Raw genomic sequence first — 23608 nt, forward strand, 5'->3', positions numbered from 1 at the left:
TGTACAAGATCCTAGGATTTAGAGAATACCTGATTGGCATGTTTGGGGGATTTTACTTGCACTCTACAAAATTCTAATTTGAGTTTTTTTGTATTTGTATGAAAGTGATGTGTAATACTTTTTCTACTCACAGCTTAATATGACTGCCTATAAGAGATTTGCTTGTCGATTCATCTGAAAAGTGTAGAACGCCCTGTTTGATAAAGCATCTTACCCATTAACAAATGGAGTAAACACGTTTTGATTGATAGGGCCCAATGATAATAATAATAAAGTCTTCAGTTTTGTGATGCAAAAGAATTAAAGTATTTTATATGTATAAATTCAGATTCTAAGTTTTATTTAGTAATAATAAAATATTTTTGATTCTTTATTCATTTGCTACAGGTCAGTTATGAACGTTAAATAGTAATGACGTATGTTCTAAATGTGATCTAAGTAGAACGTTTTAGAGCACTATGCCAATTCATGACATCATTAACTACGTGTTTACGTAAAGAACAACTGACTCGGATTTTTTGAAACTGTTCTCTGAAACGAACTGTTCGAAAGAATCGATTCACGAAATGAGTCAAAGTTTCCGTCTCTAGGGCGAAGCGCGCATGCGCAGCTCTCGCCTGTGTCGCTGTCCACTGCTGTGTGGTGCTGCTCTATTACTGCTGCGTGGAGCTCTTCCGAGCAGAATCATCTAACGCAAACATGGCGACCCGGGTAAGATATGCTTCCATTTGAATTATTCAACAAATAATCTTATACGATATTAAGCACTAGCACTGAGTTTAAATGTAACATAATATTTCACAATAATCGCTCTGTAGAAGAGCTTTAGCGTCTCTTTTTCCAAAAAAAAAAAAAAAAAAGCCTTTCCAGTTTAATGACCGCCACTGGCATCTCTCAATAATATACAGCCTACAGACAGTAGCAAGTGGCTATACGGTCAATTGGGACCGCCAATGCAGATCTGCAGTGATATTGCTGGTTTTTGGTTTACATTACAGTTCATAGCATGCTAATATATGGCTACCGCACAAAGATACGCGGCAAGCTTTGAACAATAATAATAATACTCCCTCAAGAGTGCTCGAATCTCGGTGGTGGCACTTTTCCAGCATTTGGGTGCATCGTGAAATAGTGGTGACTGGTTGTTTCTAGTCTCAGCCCATCGGTAAACAAGCAAATGCCTAAAATAGAACCGAGGAGGTTGTCCATTTACTTTAGCCCATCGATAAGGTACAACGTGAGCCAGCAGGCGGTTGTTCCATATTAACCTTTTAATATCGTATATAAAAATTTATATTTTCAGTAGCCATGTACCGTATTTTGTGTTGTGGAACGCTGTCGTGAAGAGTGAAATGACAGGACTGTGCTCGTTCTGCGGATTTAACCTTGACATGGCTCGCGTAATGCTCACATAAGCTCATCACACCACACTGTTTCTGCTTTGAAAGCTCGCGATGAATGAGCAAGCCTGCGATTTCCCGTCTAAAATCACGCATTCGCGTCAAAATCTCCACAGAAACACATTGCTCCCCCAATACGAAAGTATTTTGTGCGAAAAAATTGAGCACTCCCTCTCCGTGCTGCAGGATGGAGCGCTGTAGGTCTGAACCTTTGCTCCTCATTGAGATAATGCTTTCAAAATGGCATCATTGTCTTTAGTTTCATAGTCTTAAGTTTCATTTAAGCCCTTGTTTATTTTTTTCACCCATTTATTTACTTATGTTTATTTTTATAATTTATTTTAATGATAATTTCATGATTCATATATATTGGAGATCATGTAGTTCATACTCTCTAAATGCACTGCAATATAGTGGGGGATTTTAATTAAGTTGACAATCAAGCCAAATACTTTAGGGACATTAATATATTATAGGGACCTCTGCTCAATCTGGAATTAAACCGAACCATGATGGTTTTGTCTGGCCAGAGGAGAACTGGCCCCCCTGACTGAGCCTGGTTTCTCCCAAGGTTTTTATTTTTTTTATTTTCCAATTTCTGTCACCGATGGAGTTTTGGCTCCTTGCCACTGTCGCTTTTGGCTTGCTTAGTTGGGGACACAATTTCTGGCAACGTTGTTGACTTGACTGCACAGATACTATAGGAAGAGAACTGAACTGAGCTGGACGATGACATTGCTGAATCAACCATGAACTGACTTTAACTGATAAACTGACTCTTCTCCATTGTGCTCTTACATTATTAGCACATGTTTTTCCAGTTTAACACGGTAAAGCTGCTTTGACACAATCTGTATTGTATAAAGCGCTATATAAATAAAGGTGACTTGACTTGACTAATAAACCACTATAGGTATTATTGTGGGATGTAATGGGAAAATTAGATACAATCAAAATGGAATAAAAATAAACACCTTGATCCATTAAATTATATATCTTTTATGCAGTCTGCCTGTATGTGTGTGTGTGTGTGTGTATATATATATATATATCTACAAAATGCATTATATATATATATATATATATATACTGTATATATACTGTATATGTGCATAAAAGATTGCAGATTATATAGTCACAGTTTACTATAGCTGTCACTGTATCTAATGGCTTTATTATGCTTAAGGTAGGACAGAACATGCCAGTGAAATAGCAGGTGAAAGCTGTTCAGAAATTTGTAAATGCCTGTCACACACCCACGAACAACTGTAAGAAAAGATGAGCATTTATGAGTCACACAAGTGTCAGTGCCCATCATGTTCTCTGGAGTGATTCTACTGAAGAAGAGTAAATCAAGATGAGAATGGAGAGAGTGAACACTGGAAAATCAGTTGTTCAGGTTGTATTTGCTGAGATGCCATTGTCAGCAGAACAATTTCTTCATTCTTTTGATTATGATGAGATATTTCTTGTGAGCTGCACTGATCAAACTAGACCAAGGCAGACGAGCTCTGTGTGGGCATCCTTCACCCACAGAGTTCAGCTCAGTGTTAAAAGACTTAATATTTTCTCTGGCTTCTCACAGAGAGTATGAATGATACACAGTCTGGTTGTGTCTATCATATTGCACTCTAGATGTATGTGAGATATAGTTCAGAGTTCTGCTCAATATCTGTTAGGATGAACTGAAGAATATGAGATTTTCCTTCATTCCTTCATGAGTGTCTCCCGTGAGCACTGGTCGTCTCTTAAGAGAATTTCCTCTGCTTTAAATAAATGCTTCTTGCCTTTGTAGCACTTATATACATTGCTTTATTTAATCAAAAACGGCTACCAGATAAATCTTTTTATATTAGTGAAAAGGCTTCTGTGAGCATCAAAAAGTGGCATGGGCACTAGAATAACTGGCAAGCTCTATTAAATTTGAATGAATAATTTATATTGTTGAGAAATCCAGCCCATCACTTGTGGCTCTAATCAAAGCCCTGCATGAAAGCTATTTTTTTTGTTACAATATGAATGCCACACAGCTAATTAGCATCATATGAGGTTTATTATCATCTATACATTTAAAGTATTAATTTTACCCATTAAAACCAGTCTTTGCGGATGTTAATGGCTTCTTGTTTCAATTAACTGACAAGCAGCATCTTCATCATGCAATTATATCACATCAAGCAGCTAAATGCATGCCAAAAAAAAAAAACTGATCAGAAGTGATTTAAAGTTTTCTTTCTGTCCTGGAAATGATTTCAACTAAGATCTCCCTCTGGGATAATTAAAAGCAAGTGATAGATTGGAAAAGCTTGAAATGTGTTTCAGGAATTGCAAGTCGTGTTCTAACAGTGATGTAAAATTTACATCAGGCTCATTTAATGTTCTTTTTTTTTTATTCACCTTCTTACATTTTCTTTCTTATTTTTCTTTAAACTGCTTTGACTGTAGTTTTTCTCAGAATAATGTTCAGTTAAAGCCTGTTAGACTATAATAATAACTATAATGATAATTATATCAGTGTCCACACCAACACGCGGTATCGTTCTGTTTATTATAAGCGTGTGCTGCTGGTTTGTCGTCTGCTTTAAATGCTCAAGCTCTTTAAAGTCATGTGGGTTCTGACTGGCTCTCAGTGCTTTTATCGTGCATCAGCTGGAAAATAAATTGTTCTGTTGTTGTCGTTATAGTTGTGGTGTGGACTGCCCTATTCTCACAGAATTAGAATGATAATTAAACTATATAGTTATTATTATAGTTACCATCCTTGGTCTTGCGTAAGGAGTTAGCCTTTTGCAGTTGACCAATCAGGAAGCTTGAATGCATAATTTCCATGATGGGTTATGAGGAGAAGTTTTTTTTGCATTAATCTTGTTTTGCATTGTGTGATATAAGGATCATCCTTCATTAAGTGTGATACATCAGGGGTACAATCCATAAACCGAAAGTAATCCAGTGTAATCCAGTAGTCTAACCATGTGAGGCATCTGTGACATCCAGAAATCTCTGCATTGGTTGAACCTTTGTTTGTCTGTTGATCTTAACTCTGCCACTTATGAAATGGCCACGTAAACTAATAATGCTTAATTATATGCTAGATAAAGTCATTAGCTTATTACAAGTGCAGTTGTTTTCAGCCCTGTGACAGGACATTCTGTTTCTTTTCGACAGTCTTTAGATCAGAGTTCTCCTCATTCCTCATTGAATATCTCTCTAGAGGCCCAGTCTCATTAAACATGGAGAGTAGTGCTGCTTGAAATAGATTTTTACTAACCACACTGACTGATGTAATGGCATGCAGCATTTTATTTTGTAAATTCGGTGCTGAATTATACTGTGGTTGTCTTTTTCAAAGCTTATTTATTTGCTCAGATTTAGACTGCATTTATTTGATCAAAAATACAGTAAAACGGTAATATTATACTATATTACAATTTAAAATAAGTTTTCTATTTTATATACTTTAAAATGTAATTTATTCCTTTGATATCAAAGCTGAATTTTCAGCAGCAATTTTCATATGCTGATTACAGAAAATTATTACTTCAAGTTGCTAGTAAAAGTGGATCTACAGGCAATTGAATCATAGGGTGTCCTAACTTTGTCACACATGGCTTTTCCATCTTGGCTTTAATTTTTTTAAATAAATAATGTCACGGTGTGATATGTCATGTGTTGTTGTTCATCTGAGGTTTTATTTTCTAAATGGAGCAGGATCAGATCATTTTTTATTATGTCCTGATACAGAAAACCATGGACTATTCAATAGTGTCCTAACTTTTTCAAATGATTTTATATATATATATATATATATATATATATATATATATATATATATATATATATATATATATATATATATACATACATACTAGTATATATACATAGTATATACTACTATATTATATTTTTATGTTTATGTAATTTTTTTCATTAGGGTAGTTTTGGTAATTAGTAAGTAAACACTGATTTTAAAATTCATGGCCGAATTTGATTTTGGCCGATAAAATCTTTAGTCTTAGATTTCTGTTTGCACTAAAGATGTTGTTGTTTGTTGTTGTTGTTTTTACTACTGACAGTCGCGCTAATGACATGATGACTTGTGTTCACATATGATATATTTTTCAGCATATGCATTAAACCCTATTATTGCAACTTTTCATATTTCATATGACTGACAAAAGGACATACACATTCCCCTACCATATCAGGGTTTGGTTCACCCGTGCTTTGCCTTTGCTTCTCCTTCAAGCACACTTGCAGTTAATCCTGATTCTGCTCTGCATGCTGCCTCGTGCTGCACACTCTATTGTTTCTCAACCACATGCTATCTTCGGCTCAGTGTGGTGCTGGCTGTTTCAACTGTTTGTCTTATGTCCTTCTGCCCTCCCTCTTGCTTGCGTGCATTCATTGGCCCCCAAGGTTGTAATATTTTTCAAGGTATGTATGCTTTCCGAATACCCTCTGCCTCTGCTTGTCTCGCTTGCCAGATTGAGCTGTATGCTTCACTTACATTAGCTTTCTGCATCACCCTTAGTGTCCTGAGAGCTGACAGGCTGTAACACCTGTTGCCATGACACTTCTTGGTAGCAACGACTCAAGGGAGCACTACAGCGTTACAATGCTCAAACTGCGTCACAATGCCATAGACACAAACCATCCAACTCAAGATCATCTGCCTGTGTTCTCACTCTCAGGACAAATAAATGTTGATTTGAGGTTGAGTACTAAAGGGCCAGCTATAACGACTGAATGGCGTGAGGGCCTGTGGTGAGTTTATTGTGCGTGCTGGCAGGAAGACATGGATTATTGCTTTTCAGACCTGCGACTAAAGTAGGTCTAATTGCTGGACTGCTCTTCGTTAATGGGATTATGTTTGCCTGTTGAGTTAACATCCACACCCAGGCTTTGAATCAGATACAAACCCTCAAAGAGCCATTTACTGTCCTCTAGTTCTGCTTCCTGGCCTCACGCTGGAATAAATCCAAATTCTTGCCTTTAAATTTTCGTTTCAATGGAATATTGCAGTGTTTATTAAAAAATTATTTATCTGTGAAAAACTCATTACTTAGTTTTTTTTTTAATTCATTTGTCCTCATTATCTTTCATTTCACTCGGATATACATCACAATAAGGAAGAAAAGACGATCACAGTTTTCAAGCTGACTTTAATACAGAAAAAAATGGTGCAAAAATGGTACCTGCATGGGTAAAACAGCTTATAAACACTCCTCTAAACAATAGCTCTAAAATGTATATATAATGGAAGTATACATAAGTACCTTATATGTACCCTTAAAGGAATAGTTCACCCAAAAATTAAAATTTTGAAAGAATGAAAATACAATCAGAGTTATAATAATAAAAAAAAATGTTCTGGCTCTTTTTGGTCAAGATTTTGAAGCAAAATAAAGTGCATCCAGCTCGGGGGGGTTAATAAAGGCCTTCTGAAGTGAATCGATGCGTTTGTGTAAGAAAAATATCCATATTTAAAATTTTACAAATCATAATCTCTAGCTTCCGCTAACTGTCGTAAGCACGTTTACAAGAGAGTAGCGTTCCAGCGGATGACAAAGGACGTAGGTGTAGTGTAAGCTCCGGTGAGAAGTGACTAGTGAGCAACGTATACTTTATGATGGATGGATGCATTTTTTTGGGCTTCAAAATCTTGACCCCCATTTACTACCATTATAAAGCTTGGAAGAGCCAGGACATTTTTTTTTATATAACGCAGATTGTATTCGTCTGAAAGAAGAAAGTCATATACACCTAGGATGGCTTGAGGATGAGTAAATCAAGGGGTAGTTGAATTTTTGGGTGAACTATCTCTTTAAGTAGTACTATGAATCTTATAGGGGTAAAAAGATTTGCACATTGTGTCTGAGAGTGTCATCAACTTTTCAGAATTCTCAGTGTAGGTTACATTTTCTGTGTTTATTTGTATAGCTGCTGTTCTATAGGCAAGTATTCTTCATTATGTACAGAAAAAGCATCGCCATGTTTTTATTAACAACAGTCATTGTTAAATCATTGCAGTGGACTGATGTGTAATCTTTATTGTCACAATTTTCAGGATAATACTACAATACTTTACAATACTAAATCTTTAGGATGCTAAACCTCTGACATTTCTCATAAAATGTTCCAAGAATTGATGTGAATCTTTCTTTCAGTAGCACTCTGTTCTTTTCATATACCATATACCCAGATGGGAATAGCGTGCAGCCCTGCTTTTTAATTCCTTTTTCTTTTTCTTTCTTTTCTAGTCTGTTTTATTTATGGTTCTTTGGTTGGTTGCAGCCAAAGAAGGAGCAAATAAAGCTAGAACACCCATGAACCTTCACTCTCAGTCTTTGCTTCAAATATTTATTTGTCTTTTATGTTTCACAGTTACCCATGTTTAACGCATTAGGTGACTGTTGCTCTCTTGTAGACAGATTTATGATTATATTTTTGCTGCTGTTCCCTTGCCTCTTTATTTACTGCCTCATTTAATGTTATCCAACACTGTTTATTTCTAACCCCTAGTATTATTGGTTTGGGGTTTGTAGAATCTCTATTGCAATAAAACATGATGCATGTGATCCTGGAAGGGATGATTAGATGAGAATCTCAATGCTTCGAATGTTGGACAAGTTTTTAGCTTGCGCAGTAAAAACAGCTTTGCATCTTGCTATTTTGCACCATGGGATTTCCTATTTTTAAAAATCTGCAGAGAATCATGGGTACTCCATCATATGGTGTGGTTTAAACATGAGAAATGACACCCAGTGAGCTAATATAGCAAGATGCAAATATTAAAGCTGAAGTGTATAATTTCTGTGCCACTAGCGCCACAAAGTGAAACTACAGAGGTGCTAGTTCTCAAGTAAGGTTTCCCTAAAGACTCTCCTTAACTTCCATTGGCCAGTCAGTCAGATAGTCCCGCCCCCCAATCCATGCCATTGGTTGAGCCAATGTTGTTCTGTTTTGCTGCTTAAATAAATATAACTATGTACCAAAAGTGCCACAGAGCCTGAGGGAAATAAACTGATGATGCTTATTTGTACTTCTCTCTGATATTAACTGAACAGAAGAAAAATAAAATTACACACATCACCTTTAAGCTTCAACATCAATAACCAGATGTCTTGTTCTCATTAAGGAAAACTTCTCTTCTGCTTCTCACCATCTTACTCTCTCTCTTTATTATTATCTGTCTCTGTGCAGACGATGCAAGCGGCTCGATGCCCGACAGATGAGCTGTCACTGACGAACTGTGCAGTTGTGAGTGAGAAAGACTTGCAGTCTGGACAGTGAGTATTCACCCGCACCACAGATTCATCACATTTGCACACCGAAATCAATCAAATGATACGACGGCCAGTAGATACTTTGCAGTTAATCATTATTGTAGATAGGAAATTATTATATATACTATACATAATGTTATAATGTTATTCAGGTGAAGTGAATAACATTGATTATATTGTTACAATAGCACCAGTCAAGGGGTGGGATAAACAATATTAGGCATCAAGTGAACAGTCAGTTCTTGAATTTCATATGTTTGATATGGTGAAAAGGTCTGAGTGACTTTGACAAGGGCCAAATTGTGATGGCTAGACGACTGGGTCAAAGCATCTCAAAAACAGCATGTCTTGTGGGGTGTTCCCAAATGGTGTAAGGAAGGACGACTGGTGAACCGGCATCAGGGTCATGGGCACCCAAGGCTCACTGATCCACGTGGGGAGCAAAGGCTAGCCTGTCTAGTCCAATAACATAAAAAAAAACTATTGTAGCTCAAACCATTCAAAGACTTGCTGGCCATGATAGAAAGGTGTCAGAACACACAGTGCATCCCAGTTTGTTGTGTATGGTGCTGACTGTCTTCATTTCATATGTCATAACATTCTATTCTCATGGATTTAGTAGAAAGTTACATTCTTTTAGGTTTAGTAGAGAAAAAATATGCCTAAACATGACTTATAAGGGGAAAATACTTCTGTGGGGCAAATACTGCCCCTTAATAAAAACGTTTCTGTCATGGACCCACGACAATGGATACTCATTAATCATATGTAATGTGTAGTACACATTATCTTTTTGCAGTTCATGGGTGTATGTAACACTGTAGGGAAAGTTTCAAGCTAATTAGTGCTCTAGCAGTGGAGCTGGTGATTTTCCCTAGGCTTCAAGTGTGTGTGTGTGTCCTGAATGCTGAATCAGTCCAGACATTAACTCAGGCTGAAAGAGTCTGCCGCAGTGCCTCTTGCTGATGCCTCATGTCCAAGAATATCACAGCATGAGGGCTGATTTGAGTGGGTTTGTGTCGCTATATTATCGATATACGGCATGTTAGTGTGTGATGTAAATTGATGTATCCTGTAATAAATAATAAAAATATATTTTTTAAAAAATCAATATTATTATTATAATATTATTTTTTTATGCAGACACATTTTTTATATATAATAATTATTATTATTACTAAATTATTAAATTATTATTAATTATTATTATTTATTTTGTTGTTGTTTTTTTAGTGGAAAAAAAACATTAAAGATAGTGGTCAAAGCTTCCAGTTAGTCCCTAACTATTAAGTCATCACATGTATAAATATATTATCCATGATTATGATTAACCTGTGCTTAAATTGAATGAATTGTCATTGTCAGTCGTTCACACATATAATCCAATGTGCTAATCTCAGATTATGTTGGATTGGTGCAGTTGTAAATGTGGGGGGAAATAGAACCACAATAGTTTCTGTTAAACATTGTATTTTTTGATCATTGTGTCATTAGAAGTTGAATATTTTCTGCCTCTCTCGCCAGGCATGTGACTGTGAGGACAACACCCGCCCACAAGTTTGTGTTCACAGTGAAGTGTCACCACTCAGTGCTTCCTGGAACCATCGCTTTCAGTTTGCCACAGGTGCAGGACTCCTGCCAAGATCTTTTACTTTTGATGCAAACACAACAGAAGACAAACACTTCACATTTTAGCCCAAACAACAGCTAACAGATTTAAATGGCTAGGTCACCTGTACGACGTTCTTTCTTCTGTGGAACATAAAAGAAGTTATTCTGAAGAACGCTGATAACCAAACAGTTTTGGTTAGCACTGACTTCCATTGCATGGACAAAAATATTCCTCAAAATATCTTATTTTATGTTCCACAGTAGAAAGAACTGGTTTGGAATGACACAAGAGTAAATAAATTATGACATTTTCATTTTTGGGTGATCTGTCCCTTTAAGTACAGACAATCAGACAGTGCCTGTATTTTTATAGACTTTTTGCTGTTTTATTCATTCTCTTCTTTTTCTTAAAGAGGAAATGGGCAGGCCTGTCCATCGGACAAGAAATAGAAGGTGTGTACATTGCTCTTGGATGAACATTTGCAACAAATACACAATTTTTACATCAAATACTCAAAAAAATGATTTTGTTTCCCATCATTTCAGTGGCCAACTACAACTTTGACAAATCCAAGCAGTGCATTGGTGCCATGACCATTGAGATTGACTTCCTGCAGAAGAAGAGCACTGACTCCAGTCCCTACGACTCAGACAAAATGGCTGCTGAGTTTATTCAGCATTTCAACAATCAGGGTTTCTCTGTGGGGCAGCAGGTAAATGGTAATGAATAAATGGTATCTGATGTATAATTATACTTGCTTATTTTATTAAATTTTTTTGTCTTGTGCTTTTCCTGTCATAGCTGGTCTTCAGTTTCTGTGACAAGCTCTTTGGCCTAGTTATCAAGGGCATTGAGGCGATGGACTCCAGCATACTGAGGGGCGAACCAGAATCTGGCAAAAAGCAGCAGGTATTGGAAAGAGAACAAAATGTTCTGAATTGCACTGTAATGTCATTATGAAAATATATTTAATTATGTGAATACACAGTTAATTATCCTTTGTTCACAGATTGAGATCGGTCTGTTGGTTGGAAACAGTCAAGTGATTTTTGAAAAATCCGAGGGCTCATCTCTTACTCTAGTTGGTGAGTTTTGTCACACTTGAAAATAAGTTTCTATTTATTGTCATATAAACAGCCTTGTAACTCGGCTCCTCCTTCTCACTAGGCAAGGCCAAGACCAAAGAAGCCCGTCAGACGATCATTAACCCTGACTGGAACTTTGAGAAAATGGGCATCGGTGGTCTAGACAAGGAGTTCTCCGATATCTTCCGCAGGGCTTTTGCCTCTCGAGTTTTCCCGCCAGACATTGTGGAGCAGATGGGTATGTGTTGTCTTCACTTTCCATTTTGTTGTGTAATCTTGTAAAAAGCATCTATTGACCAGAATGGTACATTTATGTTGATATTTGTAATTACTCAGATGCATTGATTGTGGATAATGTGTTTTTGGGAGTTGTAAAAGTGAGTTGTTTTCTCTGTAGGCTGTAAGCATGTGAAAGGCATCCTGCTCTTTGGTCCTCCTGGCTGTGGTAAAACACTGATGGCCAGGCAAATCGGTAAGATGCTGAATGCCAGAGAGCCAAAGATAGTCAACGGACCAGAGATCCTCAACAAGTATGTTGGTGAATCTGAGGCCAATATTAGGAAACTGTTTGCAGATGCTGAGGAGGAACAGAAAAGGGTGAGATGACAAAATGCCCTCTTAAACACACTATCCTCATGATACCGTACATTACTCTACTATAGTATACCATGCTGTCTTCTATTGCTTCATTATAATTCTGTGTTTTTCTGTGCAGTTGGGTGCTAACAGTGGCCTGCATATCATCATCTTTGATGAACTGGATGCAATCTGTAAGCAGCGTGGTACAGGTGCCAGCAGCACAGGTGTGCATGACACTGTGGTCAACCAGCTCCTGTCCAAGATCGACGGAGTGGAGCAGCTCAACAACATCCTTGTCATTGGTGAATAGCAGCAGTTATTATATGTTCTGTTGCTTTGCAATATTAGGTGCTCATAATAGAACACTAAATCTATGACTGCAAGTAAATACTACATAACCAAGTTTTTTGCAAATCTAATATGACTTTTGAAAAAAAAAAAAAATAGATTGATTAATGTACCAAAAGGTGTGTAGCTTTCATTAATAATATCAAAACAAATGCATATATTAAATTTATATAATGAATTATTTTTGATTGTTATTAAAAGCTAAACATTTTATAATAATAATGATAATTATTATTATAAGTAATAGTAGTCGTAGTATTTAAGTTCAAAAAATAATCTAATGTGGCTTGAAAGAAACGATTGATTATTGGACAGAAAATAGCTTTAGATCTGAATAACAATAATAATGATAACAATGATTATAATTATGTAATATTATTATTATTATTATTATTAAAAACTAAATATTTTAATATCATAATAACAAGAATAAATTTTTCATAAAATAATTTACATTTTTTTTTACATTATTATTATTATTAAATTACTGTAAAGTTTTTATTACATTAATCATAATAAAAGTTACTGCAAATCTTAAATATTCTCTTTTTTTATTTTTTTTTTATTTATTTTTTCTAACCTGTGCATTTGTCTTTATCTGAAAGGCATGACTAACAGGCCTGACCTGATAGATGACGCTTTGATGAGACCTGGCCGATTTGAAGTAAAGATGGAAATCGGTAGGGCCTTGCACTTTGTTCAGCAACCAAAAAAACTAAATAAATTCAACACTCTCTCTATCTTGGTTCATTCTTACCTATCTGTCTACGTCTCATCACCCAGGTTTGCCGGATGAAAATGGCCGTGTTCAGATCCTGAACATTCACACAGCGAAGATGAGAGAGTTTAACCTCCTGTCTGGTGATGTGGATGTTAAAGAACTGGCTGCTGAGACCAAGAACTACAGTGGAGCTGAACTGGAGGGCCTGGTCAGAGCTGCCCAATCTACTGCCATGAACCGCCACATTAAGGTACAAAGTACTGTATATTGATCTGTGCATCTTTCATAATACCCCATTTGAAAGGTCTAAACCCATGCTCAACTGTATTCCAGGCCACATCTACTGTAGAGGTGGACATGGAGCGAGCAGAAAAGCTGCAAGTCACTCGAACAGATTTCATGGGGTCCTTGAATAACGACATTAAACCTGTAATTATCTGCTTTGTTGAATAATTGTTTTTATCAGCAGAAGGACTGCAGAGTAGTCGTCAAGTGAAACCATGTCCTCTTTTACCTTTGTCAGGCTTTTGGCACCAACCAGGAAGACTATTCCAGTTACATCATGAACGGAATCATTAAGTGGGGTGATCCAGTGACCCGAGTGCTGGAGGACGGCGAGCTGCTGGTGCAGCAGGCTAAGAACAGTGACCGCACCCCACTCGTGTCTGTGCTTCTTGAGGGTGAGCTTTCATTTTTACTTTCATTAAGTAGAAATAACATTGTAAGGACCATCCATGAATGTCCTATGCTACCATTATAAAAACATTCAGCAAATATTAACATCACAAGGACCATATGAAAATGTTGTTCCAAGTACGTTTCTCTCAACATTATTAGAATGTTCATCAAGAATAAAATAACATCATAAGGATGCTGATAAGATCATAAGAACATTCTGAGAATGTTGTTCTAAGCACGTTTTCTGTCAATATGTTCAATGTTCAAGAATCATCAAGTAATAAGAACATTACACAAAGCATACATGTAATATAGAAATGTTATAAGAAAGTTGAGAATGTTTTTTTCTAACATTTACATAATACATGAATGTTAGTGAGACTTGCGGGAACGTTCCCTGTTAGGTGTTCCACCCCGATGTAGACTTCGCAGTTCTGACACATCATGTTTTTTGCCTCAGGACCTCCTCACAGTGGAAAGACGGCTCTGGCCGCCAAAATCTCAGAGGACTCGCAGTTCCCATTCATTAAGATCTGCTCTCCAGACAAGATGATTGGCCACTCAGAGATCTCCAAATGCCAGGCAATCAAGAAGGTTAGTGGTAAAATATTGTGTGCTCATAAATTTGAATACAATCTTAATTAAAATATGACAGTTTTATACATTTTAATATAATATATCAACATATAATCTATTCACATTTTGTATTCTCAAAGGCAAAGTTGTTGTTCTGCACACTATCATTACAAATGTTCAATATTACTTCTCAGGTCTTTGACGATGCTTACAAGTCTCAGCTGAGCTGTGTTGTGGTTGATGACATTGAGCGCCTGTTAGGTTAGACTGTTTAACTATTTAAATTGTTGAGTTTGTTATTTTGTCTGTTTACACTATTAACGGCATACTATTAATTATGTGTTGTGAAACAGATTACGTGCCGATTGGTCCTCGATTCTCCAACCTGGTTCTTCAGGCCCTGCTGGTTTTGCTGAAGAAGACTCCACCTCATGTAAATTCTAATGCTTTTATATGATATGTATGTGTGCATTTGTGATGGTGTTTTACTCTTTTTATTCTGTCACTCAATGCATTTATCTATGTACTGTAAGTGTATTAGATTATGGGCATAACATGCCTGGTGTTCTTCTCTTGATCTTAAGGCCGTAAGCTGCTGATCATCGGTACCACCAGCCGTAAAGACGTGCTGCAGGAGATGGAGATGCTGGATGCATTCAGCACCACCATCCATGTGCAAAATATCTCCAGTGGGGAACATCTGGTTGAAGCTCTAGAGGTGAGATGAGACAAAATGAAAGTCAGAGCTCCTTTTTAAGCTGATGTGCTGTACAACTGTAAGAAAAACTACTATTTATCTATCTATGCAAGATACATGACATAAAATCAGGAGATACAGGATGTTTTTTCAGCATTCTAGTTTATTTAATGTCTTTTCAGCATAAGCCAGTAGAGGGCGATACCACTCTTCTGGCACTTCATTTACAGGCTCTAAATGTTACTATCATACTTATCTTTTTTTTTTTGTTCATTACAACTCCTGGGCAGCTTCACAGATGCTGAGAGAACCACCATTGCCCAGAATGTGAAAGGAAAAAGAGTGTGGATTGGCATTAAAAAGCTTCTCATGCTTATTGAGATGTCTCTACAGGTAAGCTTCATCAATGTTTACCTCAGACCAAGGCAAGACCAAGTCTGTAAATATTATTGGGAACTAATAAGAGTCACTCAAACCATTAAATCTTTGGATTTGTTTCTGCTAGAAGTGTTCATCTAGAAATTCTCTCTAAAAACTCTAAAAACTAGATATTTAGAAATAGAACTCGAAACTTTGAGTCGGTCTAAATAATTACATTTTTATAGCTATTTCATGCAAAGAAAAATCTCATACGTCATCTAAAGTGCTGTCTAGCAATCTCATGAGCTCACTTCATCTCGTCACAGTCACATGCAAGGAACCATATATGCGAAAATGAAAGTTTATTTATAGCATGTTGTGTTTACGCTCCTCTCTAGATGGATCAGGCATACAGAGTCAGCAAGTTCCTCTCTCTACTCAAAAACGAAGGAGCGTGAGTACTCACCACTGTAATAATATTTTGCATATTTGGCACAACAATGTCTAATAAAGGAGTTATTGCCACAGACTCACTGGATCACAAACCTGATGAGTAGTTAAACAGGCATTAAGCTTGCTTTATATTTGATTTTGTTAATTGACAGGCTGGATGAAAACAATCACATCCGAATTTAACACTGCTGGTGAAAACTGATGGTAAGGGTGTCATGGTTAACTATGTGTGCTGTATTCAGAGCCATCAGAGTAGTTGCTTTGAACTTTTTTTGATCCTTAGTTTTTCCCCTTAAAGATACAGAACCTAAAAACTAGTGTCCTATAGCAATTCCAAGCCAGCCTGATCTCTTCATGTGCTTTAATAGCTGCTACGAAACATTTTGGGTCAGTAAGATTTATTTATTTTTTATTAGCAAGGATGCATTCAGTTGATCAAACAAACAGTAAAGGCATTTATAATGTTACAAAAGATTTTCATTTCATATAAATATTTCATAAAAAATATTAAGCAACTGTTTTTTTAACATTAATAGTAGGAAGAAATGTTTCCTGCTTTGGCATCACAGGAATAATTACATTTTAAAATAAAATTGTACTAATATTTCCAAATATTACTGTTTTTACTGTATTTTAATTAAATGCAGCTTTGGTGAGACTTTAAAAAATCGAATTGACCCCAAACCTATGAATATCACTGTATAAAAGAAAATGTAATGCTGTGCTTATTAAATATGTTACACCACACATTTAAATAATCAGTGAGACAATTACCATATATATATTTTATTCTAATCAACTATTAGCCTTGTTACAAATATATATTCACAATCACAATAAGATCAATATGGAAAAGAAGGTTTTTATTTCATACTGACTTTAAAGGGAAGAACTGAAAAAGGAAGAGGGATAAGGGATGTTAAGAATATAACAAAAATGTTTTTATTTAGAACAATGTGCACCAATCATGCGCAATAAGAGTAGAAATGTGCAGTAAGAAAGATAGTAGGGTTGATTTGGATTTATATTGACTTTATCTCTTAGAAAAACAGTCAATATTGGTAATGATTGACTTTCAGATGGCAGCTATCAAAGTCACAGAGTCTGTGTGCCAGAGCTTGTCTGTAAATTGGACTATACCCAAACACCAAGGGGCCGAGGTGAAACCCAAAACCAACCGGCATACAGTACACACACCCACAGAGTAAACATTCTGCGCCTCCTCACACTCCATCCTTCTCTCTGCAGAGATCGTGGTTTCTACGAGTAACAGAGGACAGGAGAGACGTTCCTCCCAACTGCATGTTCCCCTGGCAACTATGAGCAAACGACACCTAAACGACACCCTCACAATACAGATAACCTGACGGAGGTCACACAGACACCCCTCATATCAAACCATTAGCAAATATCGTCTTGTGCAATGTGTAATATTTCTGTACCCTGTTTGTTTACATGGATATCCCTTTCAATCTACTCAAAGCCATGAAGATGTAAAAAAAAATCTGATTAAAAAACATGTATATATGCTGCTGGAGACAGAACATATATAGAATATCTATATCATGCAATTTATGAATCTCTTAAGTAGGATATAAGAAGGCTGTTGGTGTGTGTGTATATACAGTAGTGAAAATGAGCCGTGCTGTCCGTAGTGTGCATACGCTGAATCCTTCCTTTGTGATTGTGTTGTGGTAACACAAGAAAACAATATAGATCACAGTGTTACTTGATATTGTACATAGGCTCAAAATATGATAATTCGATTTGTTTCAGTTTTATGTACATTCAGTTTACAGTGTTAGAGCTGTTAATATATAGTATATCCATGTAAACTAGTGTTGCAGAAGCCAGCACATTGAGAACAACCTTGATCAGTTGTACAGTGGATTGATAATCTGTCGTCACTACATGAGTGTCTGTCGGTGTGTGTGTGTGTGTGTGTGTGTGTGTGTGTGTGTGTGTGTGTGTGTGTTTGGTTGAGTGCATAAACAAAAGGCTACAGATCAGCTTTAGAGTGAGTTAGTTTATGTGGCTGTATTTATCTGTGTAAGTGTAGTGTGTGTGTAGATATTGGTTTTATGTTGTTTTATGTATTAATTTTTGCCTGCCCATTCATTTATATGGTTTCTGTGACCAGTGTTCAATGTCCAGAGCTCTTTGATCTGTTATGACTATTGGAGATGTGCGGCCCAGATGCAAAATTGTGTTACTGCAATAAAAAAAAAGGCTTTCAAAAGGAGTACTCTTGTTTTTGTGTTGTGAATATTCATTCCATTGCTGTGCTAGTGTAGCCGCCTCAACAAGCATGTTCTAGTGCTTTTACTGTTTTAATAATACATTATCCTCTCCTAAATTATTAATAAGTATATATCCATCTATCTAGTCTATTACACATCTTGCTTAAAAAAAAAAAAAGTTTAAAAGGACATAAGTGTCATGATGATTCAGAAATGGAAAACAAATAAGCCAAATTAGTGATAAGTCTCTCACCCACTTGGTTTTCATGAAGCACCTGACTGCTCTGGTTAAAATATTAACCAGTCTCCTTGTGTTAACACATTTTATGACAAGAAAATAATCATTTTACTATACTAATCAAGTAAAGACAGTTTTGCTTTCTTTTCTCAGCTAATCTTCTCTTCCAAAAGAGCCCTTCTAAAATCAAGTTGGAGGACCAGCAAAAACCAGCACACTATCTTAGGCTGGTTTAAGCAGAGATTAGATAACAAATACAGTACATGACATAATTTCAGGCTTCCATGTTATAAGCCATACTTCTGTAATGTAAATCTTAAATGGTTTCAAGGAAGCGTTTTAACCCCGTGTAGATCTTGCGTAGTTAAAGACCGAGGTTGAGATTAAGAGTTAAGCATTCAGCATGTCAAAACAAGACCAAAGACGTGCACACACGCACGCAACAGGTTAATCACTGCACTCCTGACATGTAGATAAATCATACTCTTTGTGTTTGAAGGTCTTTGAACCTCCATCAGAGTTTCACAATAAATGAGCTATTTTTAAAAGTGTGCTCATTATCTAAATGATATGCAGGATATGATAGAAATATGAGGAAAGAAAGTCAGCTTTTATAAACATGAGCAATAATAAATAAGAACATGAGGTGCAAAAGGAAGATTACAACGATCTGCTCTTAAAAGCATTGCTGCAGAAAGATCAAGCATAATAGCAAGCATTTTCTAGAGTTAATAAGCGGGTGTAATATCTGCAGCTGTCCGTGTGCTAGAGATTCATCCTTCAGTAGAAGTGGAAGAAAGTGTTCTGAAAGGCTGTCCTTGATTTGATGTTTACTTTAAACAATTCTAATTCACTTCAAGTACAAATGTGGGTGGAATCGTTTACTTCAGCACCATTAATTGATAGATACAGTGACATTTTGACAGAAAACTGAAAATTTTTGAAGTTGTTAATTCATGAAGTTGTTTTTTTTTTTTTTTTTTTTATCTGAAAGTTATTCTCTGGAATGCTTGATTCCGACAGGGTCAGTCGCAACATTCAGCAGTATGTTCTCCGTTTTTAACGTTAGCACGGGAATTACATCCTGGTGCTACTTTTGTGTTTCTTGTATCACACCATGCTCTCGTTTCATAAAAAAGCAATAGTACCATCTTGTGGCTCAGTTTAAAGATTGTAATGTGTCCCTAGTGACCTCCGAGGGCTTAAGCAGGCTAATTTTGCTGTAATACTAGTGTTCATCTTGATTGCAATGTTGATTGTTTCACACATTCTACTAGACTAGTTTTTCTAGTGAACACATTAAGATAGGCTAATCTACAGGGATAATTATAATTCTGTCAGGACCACTATCGTCAAAGATAACTTACAATTAGCATACATTTTAGGTTGGGGGTATGGTTCTGTTCTGGGAACTCCCTGTCCATCCATGCAGCCTGCATGGATAGGGAGAGCATAAATAAACCCCTAGGGTAAACAAAACAGAATCAACATTAATGATTAATGTAGCATTAATGTTCTAAGTGATTATCTTATATATCAATATAATTCAGTGGTCTGACTCAAGAAATAACCAGAGCCAAGTCCTGACTGGACGAGAGGAGGAGTTGGGGATGAAGGTGGGTGATTAGCTCCTGAGCAAAGCGATAGCGGCTGAATAGTGACTGAAAGGACCTAAGGGAAATATGATTGGCGTGTTATTCTTATAGGTAGACGTGGATCAGCTGAGTGTCAACTGATGCGAGCTTGACTAACGTGACCTGCCTGAACTAATGCTACGCTCCATAAACAAAAATGTTTGAAAAGCCTTAAATTAACTAAAATTCAAATCCACCTGTGGGAGTTTATTTTGCGATAAACCATCTGACAACAAAACATGATTAGAACTCAAAATTAAATTTGATGAATAAAAATACATAATTATTTATTTATTTTTTTACATAATTTGTATTTTAATTTCTCACTGCTGAGAAGAGCAAGATTTATATAACCATAATCACTTCTTTGCACATAAAGTTAATGGGATCAAATCATAATTTTGACGTGAAGAAACGGAACAGAACGGTTAACAGTTCTGAAGCTGAATTGTAGAAGAATTACAAACACACACACACACACACACACACACACACACACACACACACACACACACACACACACACACACACACACACACACACACACACACACACACACACACACACACACACACACACACACACACACAGTCCTCTTCAGAAGTGCATCTAACACTTTCATGTGCTTGTGCCCCTTGCCCTGCAGTGATGACTTTGATATGTGCTTTTAAGGGATCAGTGGGAATAGGATTTCACACAGTTATTATGACACAGACCTCCCCATCTCTCTGATCCGCACTCCGCTCCTCTTCTTCTGCATAATCCCCACATGTTCTACTTCAGTCTTCATTTCCTTGCTGGTGGGAGGCCCAGAGAAACATGGGGAATGTTATCTTCAGCACCCAGCTCACCAGCAGATCAAATCAGATTTGTGAACTTCATTGTAATTCCGGTTGCTCTCCTTATGTTTGTCGGTGCAGTCAGATATTAAACTAGATAAATCTATCCAGCTCATTTTTTACGTAAGAACGGGTGCAGCCATATTGTAAATTGGATGTGCAAAGTTTTCCATGTCATCCGCTTCCAGTTATTTGATCTGTACAAAAATAGTCCATTATGCTGCTTGATATTACAAACTGCAGGTTACAATGCTATTTGTTTCAATATATTTTCATTTAATATCCTAATCATTGTATCTTTTTTTCTAAGAGCGTAGCAGCCAATGAATCGAAAGTCTCACACATTCACAAAAAAAAAAAAAAAAAGCTTACTTCCACGTTGCAAAATAAAGGGGATTATCTATGTTTGCAGATTTGACAGAGCTTTGGGCTCCAATGCAGTAAATAACAGTTTAGGCTAATGCTATAACAATATTTGCCTTGTTTGGCTTTTGTTGACTAATGAGGCTTGACGGCAGTATTATTCATAGATGTCATGCTCCTTTATTTCTGCATCATGTTTTCAGAAAAGGTGACCAAGCAGAAAACGTTGTGCGGTGAACCAGTATACTGTAAACTTAAGACAGCTGAGCACATGTCTCATCTACTCAATAGAGAGGATTTCAGACACACATTACAGCTCCCTGATGTGCTCATTTGATAAATTTTTACATTATATACTATTAACACTAAGAAATTAATGAAGACATATACAGTATGTCGTGCATCTTTCAGCCTTCATTTATTGTGGTTTAAAATGAGACACATAGACATGCCTGATACAAACCCAGACATCTGAATCACTCATAATAATGAGTCATCATATTCTAGGCAGTAAGCACATTTGCAGTCATAACTGACCCAATAGGTTTTCTTAGTAATTTGACTGCAATGAGACAAACCTCTGCATGTCTTTTAAGCATAATGTAGTTATAATGGAGTCAGGTACTGCAATTTCAAAAGCAGCGGGGAAAATAAGTTCCGATTGAAAAAAAGCACTGCTCAGCAGTGGTGGTCCTGTTTTCGCTGTGAATTAATGTACAAACCAATACCCCACAGCCCAATTCACTAAAAACTCTGTGCCGTTCCTCTACACTGGAACACAGCAAGCAGGGATTTTTAAAAGAGAGACTGACAGAGAAGGGAATGGTCAACTGGCTCACTGTAGTGAAAGTAAATCAGCCATGAAAGACAATGTCCCCAAAGATTCATTAAGCTATGGGTTGAAAATAAAATCCATATAGTGGCAAATCCATTGTGACTGCTACTCCAAAAGCAAGACTAATTATGTGGCAATTCAGATTGAAAGAGCGAGACAGATGTGTTGTTTATTCTGCCATTGATTGTCATTCATAAAACATGTAATGAAATTTAACTATGCCACGCTGTCCATGTAACAGCCAGCAGTGCTAGTTCTCTCTGCTGAATGGGTTTCTTGTCACATGACAACAAAATGACTTCCTGCATGTTGGTTGCACTATAAAAAAAAAATAATAATAAAAAAAAGATTTTTTGAAGTTGTTAATAATACAAAGATGGAGTACATTTTAAATATATAAATAAATTAATATCAAATAGCATTTCTATTTCAAAATTTTACATTTATTTCAATGTATTATTTACTTTACTATCGCAGTTTCTCAGTAAAAATTGTTTCAATACCATTTTTTTTCAGTGCACCACACAGACTTTTATTTGTTGTACAAAAAATGTTTAAAATATTAAAATATTTCAAATGTTTTAAGAAAATAATAGTACTACCACCACTTCTTCTAAAGGAGTAAGCATTAAACAGCCATATTTCAAAACTATAGATATTTGAAGAATTTTTTGTTATCTCAACATTTCCTTTTCAAGAATTTCTGGTAAGACTTTACCTCAAGGCTTTATGTATAATGCATTATTATAGGAATTCATAATGTACATTGTGTGCATTTTTGATAAATAATTGTAACCAATGTTAAAAGGCATTTGAAGGTTTGTTTGTTGTGTTTTAATGCACTATACTTTCTATTGGTGTAGCACTGAATAAGTATTACAACTGTGGATACGATTATTCATGACACATTCTTAAAAATGTAATCTTTGTATTCATGTTTTCATTCAAAAAATTTGATTTGACAATTTACGAATTAACCTTCAAATAAAAAGTTTTTCAAAATGTCTTGAAATATATTTGTCAATGTGAAAAATATCTCTTACAAATATCATTCAATTTTAGTCATAGTCTCCTTAAGGTTGCTCAATTTGACCTGAACAAAAAGTGCCATTTCATATGAAGTATCTAATACTTGATATCATATGAAGCAATGTAATAACCAGTTTTTTTTTTTTTTTTTTTGGTCACATGATAACAAAACAGCGTCAGATATGTTAGTTACACCACTCTGACATTGACTGGACTGCTTTTAAATATATTTAATTATTTTTAAAGAAATAAGATATCAATATGATATTAAATAAATACAACTGTGTTTTTTTAACACTTGAAAATTTTAGACTTTTTATTAAGTCCTAAAAAAACTAATTTTAAAATGGCCAATATGATCATCATTAAAATTCAATTGTACCAATTTCATTTTCAATGTATTTTTGAATAACTACTTATTTATTTTTTTAATTCTAAAAAAAATTAAGCTTATGTCATTGACCTACACAATACATATGTTCAATCTGAACGATTATCTTTTGATCACCAAAGTGGGAAATATAAGCCTTCTCTGTAATAAATAATCTCCATATGTATAGATATGGGGGCACTGGCAACCACACAGCTGTCTCAGGAAGTGCTTTCACACACAGGGTCATCCATCTCACACAGAG

At 36.0% G+C, this 23608-nt stretch overlaps 1 protein-coding gene across 3 annotated transcripts; it reads left to right on the plus strand.

The window, feature by feature from the left end:
* Positions 1-557: 557 nt before the first annotated feature.
* Positions 558-18037, plus strand: LOC122137200 (vesicle-fusing ATPase-like). 3 transcript variants are annotated; one of them, XR_006154699.1, is made up of 23 exons: positions 558-711; positions 8604-8689; positions 10211-10310; positions 10711-10750; positions 10844-11010; positions 11100-11207; positions 11308-11383; positions 11466-11621; positions 11781-11980; positions 12099-12264; positions 12916-12990; positions 13094-13281; positions 13365-13460; positions 13555-13711; positions 14170-14303; positions 14480-14546; positions 14639-14718; positions 14869-15003; positions 15262-15375; positions 15741-15796; positions 15948-15999; positions 16875-16955; positions 17044-18037. XR_006154699.1 is itself a non-coding variant. In XM_042722973.1 (22 exons), the coding sequence occupies exons 1-21, from the start codon at positions 700-702 to the stop codon at positions 15976-15978; spliced, it is 2244 nt and encodes a 747-aa protein (XP_042578907.1). In that variant the 5' UTR covers positions 558-699; the 3' UTR covers positions 15979-15999; positions 17044-18037. The 3 variants fall into 3 exon arrangements, 2 of the variants coding, with proteins under 2 accessions (XP_042578907.1, XP_042578909.1); XM_042722973.1 differs by lacking the exon at positions 16875-16955; XM_042722975.1 differs by lacking the exons at positions 15948-15999; positions 16875-16955.
* The last annotated feature ends 5571 nt before the right edge of the window (positions 18038-23608 follow it).

The sequence above is a fragment of the Cyprinus carpio genome, chromosome A3 (genome assembly GCF_018340385.1).
Source record: "Cyprinus carpio isolate SPL01 chromosome A3, ASM1834038v1, whole genome shotgun sequence".
NCBI lineage: Eukaryota > Metazoa > Chordata > Actinopteri > Cypriniformes > Cyprinidae > Cyprinus > Cyprinus carpio.

Coding starts and splice junctions, on each gene's coding strand:
- LOC122137200 (XM_042722973.1), top strand. Junction 11,384..11,465: donor CTCATCTCTTACTCTAGTTG/GTGAGTTTTGTC, acceptor CCTTCTCACTAG/GCAAGGCCAAGACCAAAGAA. Junction 14,719..14,868: donor TGAAGAAGACTCCACCTCAT/GTAAATTCTAAT, acceptor TCTTGATCTTAA/GGCCGTAAGCTGCTGATCAT.